The sequence below is a fragment of the Eurytemora carolleeae genome, unplaced genomic scaffold, assembly GCF_000591075.1.
Source record: "Eurytemora carolleeae unplaced genomic scaffold, Eaff_2.0 scaffold148, whole genome shotgun sequence".
NCBI classification, from domain to species: Eukaryota; Metazoa; Arthropoda; class Copepoda; order Calanoida; family Temoridae; genus Eurytemora; species Eurytemora carolleeae.
Window position 1 is genome coordinate 95,837 of NW_019396061.1, and position 8,082 is coordinate 103,918.

General features: G+C 35.6%; 1 protein-coding gene across 1 annotated transcript; it reads left to right on the plus strand.

Moving 5' to 3' along the window:
* The first annotated feature begins 514 nt into the window (after positions 1 to 514).
* LOC111708923 (sterile alpha and TIR motif-containing protein tir-1) lies at positions 515 to 5,389 on the plus strand. Its single transcript, XM_023482435.1, has 2 exons — positions 515 to 1,345; positions 4,221 to 5,389. The coding sequence occupies exons 1-2, from the start codon at positions 539 to 541 to the stop codon at positions 5,262 to 5,264; spliced, it is 1,851 nt and encodes a 616-aa protein (XP_023338203.1). The 5' UTR covers positions 515 to 538; the 3' UTR covers positions 5,265 to 5,389.
* Positions 5,390 to 8,082: the final 2,693 nt, after the last annotated feature.

The window sequence follows — 8,082 nt, forward strand, 5'->3', positions numbered from 1 at the left end:
CGCTGTCATGAAGTGGACAGGGCAATCGACCAATAGGAATTAAGTACTGGCGGTCAAGCAACCAATCAGAAGAGAGAATCAATCCTCGACCAATCAGAGATTACTCCTTGCATCATGGAAAACAAACTTTCATCCCTTGCATATTGGGCATATGAACAGTTCTAAGGAACTTCATTTGTATCCAATTATGAGGGAAGAAGTAATAGAAACTATAATTTCGAATTTAACGTTTGGCATGTATCATCATTAGTCCCCTGAACACATGTCAAATATTTTTTGATGAAAAGATATCTAACTCGTAAATTTTTTTTTTTTTTTACTTTTGAATAATATTTAAAGAAAAACTTGTTCAGGTTGAAAAAAAAAGAAAATATTTTTGTCGTTCTTTTTTTAACCCTTCCGACAAAAGAAACTTATTTTGCAAGAATTGCTTTCTCCGGGACTCCCCCAGACTGAAATATTTTGGAAAAGTTTCAAAAAATATTTTCGTAAATATCTTTAGTTAGAGTTGAACCCCTGCTCTAGGTAGAGCTAGAGAATGATGAGTAGCGGAGCAGTGGGAGAATTGAACCCGATGGTTTGGGATAAACCTCCTCTCCCACCTGAAGGTAAACGTCCTATGAGTCCAGGATTGAGTAGGAAATCATGCAAATCTCCAACCCTGAGAAATTTTTATCCAGAACCAATTCGTCAAACTCAAAGACCAATATCTCCTACTCCAGAGGCTGAAATTGCCAAAATATTAAGTTTTGAGATTCCTCCTAAACGAAACTCAGTTGTGGTTCCAGTAACTGGATACGACCTTGAAGACTCACATACATTCCGTCCCATCTCTCCCTCTCCAATAACAGGATCTATGGATGATTCTAGACCAATGTCTCCAACTCCTAGACCTTTCTCTCCCCTTCCGGATTGGTCTGATGAAGATTCTCCTCCTCTTCCTGCATTCTCTCCTCCCTTTTCTACATCCACATCTCCCCTCCCCTCATCTCCTTCACCCTCTTCTCCTCTCCCTTCTTCCCCTTCATCTCCTCCTCCGTATTCTCCTTCTCCGAAACCTTCTCAAACCAGATCATCTTCACAACCATCAAACATTGTTCTCCGTATTACACCCAGGGACCGGAGAAGACCCGTCTCAGCTCCGGGTATCCCAGGTTCACAGAAAATATTCTCCTCCCGTCCTCTCTCTCCTAGTTCTCATACATCGAGACCTATATCTAACTTTGAGAACTCAAGGTTTTGTAGATATAGGAGTTTCCAATCTATGGATGAGAAGTTGAAAGAGTTCTTGAAACCCCGAGAGTCACCCCATCCCCCTCAGGTTCTTGTTGAGCCCAAATGGCAGGTAAACATAAAATACAAATATAAGAAAACATTTCTGATCATTTAAAATCTCGGTTTATGAAAATCCAACTTTCATCTTTGTTAACAATTTTTTCATTTATTCATTCCTTATAAACCTTCATTCTTGATACCTTCCTTCATCCTTTCTCTTGAGTTAATCATTCATCCATAAAGTGAAAGATAAAAATATGACTCCACAAAAATAACTTCTCGGATTCTAAGGAAACTTGATTGCAAAATAAGATCAAAATATTTAAGTCAAAATTATGTAATTTTCAATTTGCCCATGTTTTTGAACTGCAAATATACCTTCCTAGCTGGCCGGCGTTTTAAGGGTTTACAGCGAAAAAAGAAAATCGTTTGGGATCATTGAACAGATTGAAGCGAAATTTCGCGAAAAAATAATTTGTCGCATTTTTCGCATTTCGTTCGCTATGGAAAATGCGAGAATTTTCGCTTTTTTGCGAAATTTCGCTTGAGTCTGTTTCGCGAAAAATGTAATGCGAAAATTTCGCGAAAAAAAGAATACGAAAATTTTGATAAAAAGAAAGCGTAAATTCCGCGAAAAAAGTCGGAAATGTAAAATGTTTGCGAACATTCATCAAAAAAGACAAAATACAGCTTAAACACCTTCATTTTGCATTTTTCGCTGCATTCATTTTCGCAAAAAAAAAGCGAAATTTTGCGAAAAAGTTTGCGAAATAAGATTGAAAATGTTTGCATTTTTTCGCTGAACGTTTCGTTCGCTGGAAACCCTGCTTTATAGTGATTTAATGACGTTGAGTTCAAGATGTGTCACATATGTAGATTGTAGATTTGTTGATCTTTGATATTTGCTTTAATCCCGGAGACACAAGGTCTGAAGTAAAACAGTAAATATTGCATAGTAACAGATCTATATTCTCAAATCCTTAAAAATAAATCTTTTTGTTCCATCTGTGTAAAAAAAAAAGTTTTGTTATTTAACTCATACATCTCGTTTGGTATTTTTAAATCTGAAATTCGGCAGAGTGCTTTAATGAGGCTAAAATTTGAAGTAAGTCATTCTTTGTGATGTGACTCATTTATTTAATCCAAAATACAGAGTTGACTCTTTACTCCAAAGAGGGTGGTGGATAAAACTAAATCTAGAAAAGAAACACACAGACAGATGGACCCAACAGACAGACAATATTCCAACTGTTGACATTTTGTATACAAAACTATCAAAACAAAACTAAAGGTTACAAGGCTCAAGAAACATTAAAGTTATACTTGCAATACAAAGCAATAGAAATTATAAAATTATAAAATTTCACTAAACAGTTAAAAATTAAAAAAAAACATTCTAAATTGGTACGCCAAATAGCTGTTTGTTTTGTGCTTCACATAGATATATAAAGATCGACAGATAAAAAAGTAAATAAACAGATAGTCATCTTATTCTTTGTTTTGCCCTATTCCAAGTGAAAATGTAAAAGTGACAGATTATTTCATATTTTACTTTAGAACATTTCAAAAAAACAGTTTTTACATTTTTAACAATAATTCAACTTTATTTCACACAGCAGATTCAAAAACTAAATCAGAGAAAATTATAAAACCCCAAACCTTTTTTACACAAAATCTCACGTTACATGAGGATTCCAAATACATTTGTCATGCCAAGGTTTACAAAATGTGGTTTAAAACTGAGCTTGTTATATAACACCAAACTTATGTAATAAAAACTTTTTTGAAAAAACTCAGTTAAATTCGCATGAACTCGTGCACAAAAATGGTTAAAAGAATTCGACGATTTCGTAAAGTTCCGAAACGTAGAATCACCGATTTTTTATCTTCTTTAAAAACTCTTATGAGGATGAATGAATGAATGAATGAAAGGATTAATTCTAGCTATCCCAAATGATCATGAGACATGAAACAAATACCAAGTTTTAAAACAATTTGCAGAGATTTTATGCAATACTATCTGCTAATTTTGGATATTTTTTACAACTGTTTTTTTAAATCATTCTTTCCTTTGCACACCCTGTCCAAAGGTTGGATCATGAATGGAGTGTACAAACCTTTGAGCGTGGTATTCCCGTGCTCCTGCACTGTATACAGTGTACTCCCTAATTCTCCGAACCCTGGCTTTAATACTACAAACTAGAATCAGTTCTTTACCGTGTTCACAACAGAAAAGACGTGTTACCACGCGCCGACAAAAAAGCTCTACGCGCACAGTGTTTAAATACAAAGAGTTGGGATTGCAACCCTTGTTTAGAAAAATGCAAGTCAACATACCTCAGATATTTGTTGAAAACAGAGAGGTGATTTACCCTTTTTTAATTTTGGCGCCTTTTTGAAACATACATTTTCTTGCGGAATTTCGTCGGAATTTCATTGACGGATTTCTTGCATTCATTGTTTCATTCATGACAGTTTGGAAGAAATATGATAAGGAATGTTCAAAGTATATATTATATATCTATGTAGTTCACATGTAGCCTAAAACCGGATATTAAAATCCATAATTTGTTATAAAAAGTAAAAAATTTTGCGGCAAACTTTAAAAATTCATTTCTCTAATTGTTGCATCATAGAAAATGGCATGTCGAAATGTTGAAATATTTATACCGCGGTAGAAAACGTTTGAAAGCGTATATATGATGCAACAATAGTGAGGCAGGATTCAGTGCCAAGCTGTGCATGGACCTGTCTGCAACAGGCCTAGATATACAACGCGTGGCGAAACTACTTGTATATATAATAATATACCCGGAGTTGTTTAAATCAGTTCTTCCTTCAGTCAGTTACTCACTTTACTCCAAGCAGCAAACATGTTAAGAGAATTTCTGTTGAGTGGTTATATTTCTAAAGATGTTCTAGAACCTAACCTTGTTAATCCGCAGGTTCCAGAGTGGAGTGTCGAGGAGGTTGTGATGTGGGTCAACAAGTCCGGCTTCTCCGAGTACAGTGCCGGGTTCAGGGAGTCAGCCGTGGACGGAGATATCCTGCTCATGCTCACAGACACAAATATCAGAGATGATATCGGGATCAAGAACGGGATACTGAGGAAAAGATTTATGAGAGAGTTGAGAAATCTTAAGATAAATGCGGACTACAGCAGTTCCGACGGAGGAACAACATCAAACTTTCTGGCAAAGATTAGTCCAGACTTTCGCTGCTATACTTATAATTTGATAAGTCACGATCTAACCTACGACTACATGCTTCGTCTTGATGCAGTGAGTTTAGAAGATATGCTCAAGTATGCCGGAGTAGAGAGCTCTATCCATCGTCACAGGATCATCGAAGCCCTGTGTTGTGAGGACGAGGATTCATTGGCAGACAGTGTTTACTCCGAACCCTCCTCAGACGTGTATATAAGTTATCCTAGAGTCGGAGGAGCTGAACTAGCCTCTCTCATCGCTATGCAGATGCAGATGAGAGGCTTCTCCGTCCTAACAGAATCTCATGACGGGAGCACAGTCCCGGAGCGAGTTTTAAATCAGATCAAGGACTCAAGATTCTATGTACTAGTGATGCCTCCGGGTGTGCTAAACCCATGCTTGAGAAGCAATGTGAACTACCAGTGTAGGTTACACTCGGAGCTTTCAACCGCTCTAGAAGCTGGTTGTAGTATTATCCCTGTAACCCTGGAGTTCCAGTGGCCTGATCCACAGGAGTTACCCCAGGATATCCAGGGTCTCTGCTACTTCAACGGAGTGCGCTGGGTTCATGATTACCAGGACGCATGCATTGATAAACTAGAGAAGTTTATTAGACAGGATCCGTATCTAAGGATCGAATCTCCGTACTATTTTAAATCTGGAAGATCGACACCAAACCGAACCTCAACTCCGTTCATAACATCACCTAATATGAAACCAAGAGGGATGAGAAACCGAACCATCAGTATAGATTCAGCTATTGGATCAGTATCATTGATGTGAATCTACAGTGAGATTTAATATTTTGTATCCAATACTGCCATTATTTATAGACTCGCATATTTATTTTCACTATGTAGATATACAATATTATTATCATGTATATTTAATAAAATGCAGAAATTATATCTTTTCTCAAAACGCTTTCTTTTTCAAGGTTAGAACCGATACGAGCGGACAATTTTTAAAGTTTAAAACTTAATTTTGTGATATAAGAAGAAAGGGAAAACTTAAAGTTTAGAAAAATTAGAGAAGAAATAAAAAGAAAGAAGAAGAGTTATCTAAATATATAAAGTTGTAATCTACGTTTGTTTGTATGTTCGATCACAACTCAGGAACCCCTTGACCGATTTGCCTTAAATTTTGATTGGGGATTGAGTGGGTTGAGTTTTAAAGAGGAAGAGCAGTTTCCAGGCAAAGCTGGGTTTCCAAGCAAGTAGAAATAAAATACATCTACTCCCCGATGAAAGGGAAAGATGGAAAAAAATTCTTGAGTTCCTGAAATTCAAGAATGGGCACAATACAAAACTAAGAATAATAATTTATGTAATTTGAACTGGAATTTTCTATTATTAAACCCACGTGAACTAGAACTATGTACTTCCTTTCACGTGTCTAAATATCATTTCGTTAATTAACTTAATCTGCACACAATGTTAGTGGTTACCTAAAAAGTTGAGCCGATTAAATAGAATTTCAGTCTGTTTTTCAAATTCCTGATACCCTGCAGTACAAAAATACAAAGGTTCAAATTCAACCTTTAGATCGTCAAATTTAATGAGTTTCAGGTCGTTAATGAAATTTCATCCTTTGGGGGGTAACCCTATAGCTTCAGTGCATATACTACAGAGCGTCCCATATCAAATTTGATTATCTTGAAGCTTTAACGCCAAAAAATATGTACATAATACTCGAGAAACCTATTATTTCTCAAGGTACTAATGCAAGGAAAGTTATTTCAGAGGTGTACGCATTTTTTGTACTGCAGTGTACTGTCTTTGGACGGAACAGTAAACACAAGACGGATGTCACAGCCTGACTTGGAATCCATTTTCACAAAAATTATCAATGAAATATTCCAGTCAAAGAAAACTATTATGTGAATTTTCAAAATTTTCAAAATTCAATGCTTTTATCCTCCTCGGATCCTAAACGAACACTGATGCATCTATTCTTGTTTACAAATTCCGCCCAGAGAGAACTGGTTTCAATATGTACGCAGAGTATGCGCGACCGCAATTAACTTTCCTTGCATTAGTACCATGGTATTTTACAATTTTTAAAATGATTTTTCTTTTCTATATCTCTGATTAATCTCTAAAATGGCTATAAACGGTTTAATATGATGTGGGACACCCTGTACATCAAGAGGTTTTGATTTCTGTTATTAAAAGTTTCAAAGATTTCCTGTCTGTATAGTTGTAGTTTTCCAGTAGCAGCAGCAGCAGGTTAGATTCTAATAAACAAAATATGTTGTTGGCAATCTAGTTTCCATAAACAACGGCAACAATTATTTCATTCAAAGTTACAAACAGTTTTTAAATTTTAATTTAACTATTTGCAAATTAACGTCTGCTCTAGGCACCAAGTGTGACAGGCTATTTAGATAAATAATGTGATTTTACTCCTTTATATTTAATGTACAAATCAACCAAAAAGCGAATATTTACGTGTAAGATTCATCTTATTTATTACTTTCTTTCTTCCAGCAATTTAAAACCTTAAAGAAATCTTCAGCATTTCCCATGTGACCCAATTAATGCCTCAACATCTTACTATACTAACCCTGGGACAACACGCACTAAACTTGCAAAAAAACATTCTGGTTTTATTTTTTTTTTAAAGCATGTCGATTTGGGAATTTAAAGTTGCGCCTCGAACCACTGGTTTTCAAAATTTTGAAAATTATTTGATCTAGGCCAAAAACCGAGTTTTTAAGAGACTCTGGTAATTTTTTATAAAAAAGACCGTTTTGTGCCTATAACTTGTTTAATTTTTTTTAACGGATTTTTTATGATTTTTCCATTTTTTTATTCAGTGTTTTAAGACGGCTTTTTTAATACCCATATAGACATATTTTGAATGAACTTGAAAGCGAGAAAAAAAGTGTTTTTACTATTTTAATTAAGAAACCTTCCAGACACATGTTGAAAGGATCTGAATATTTTTATCATAAAAATTCCAAATGACGTCCCACCCCTTTACTACAGTCTGTGTATCCTTTAAACAACGGTTTTTTAAATTCAACATTAATCAGACACCATTTCGTACTGAACAGAAAGATAGAAAGAGATTTATTTAATCATATGAGACTTAAATGACAGCTTGAGTCAGTTCGTTTTAAGATCAAGGTTCAAGGAGTACAGTGAGAAGCCTGCGTGTACTCAGGGTTAAAGAAGGAGGGAATATATAGAGTAGTATAGAGTACGTACAGTGTACTCATGTTTAATGTTAGGGACGTTCAGCGGTCTGGCAAATGATTTTACACAGATAGAAGGATAGATAAGCTATAACAGTCTATAGAAAGTATTCTTTGTATTCTTTAGATACATTTTTTTCATAATAAACCTCTCCTATTATCATTATCATCAAGGGTTGACAGGGGGTATTGATTTGATTAATTTTGTTCATAAAGGGTTGGTTATGGAAGAAATTCCCCCCCCCCACCAAGGGCGTATTCAGGAATTCGTCAAGGGAGGGCTTACATTGGGGCCCAAAAAAACACCTGAAAACCATAGATTTCACTGATCCAGGGGGAGGGCTGAGGCCCCATCGCCACCGTAAATACGCCCCCATTCCGTTATAAGTAAAAACTATGGTT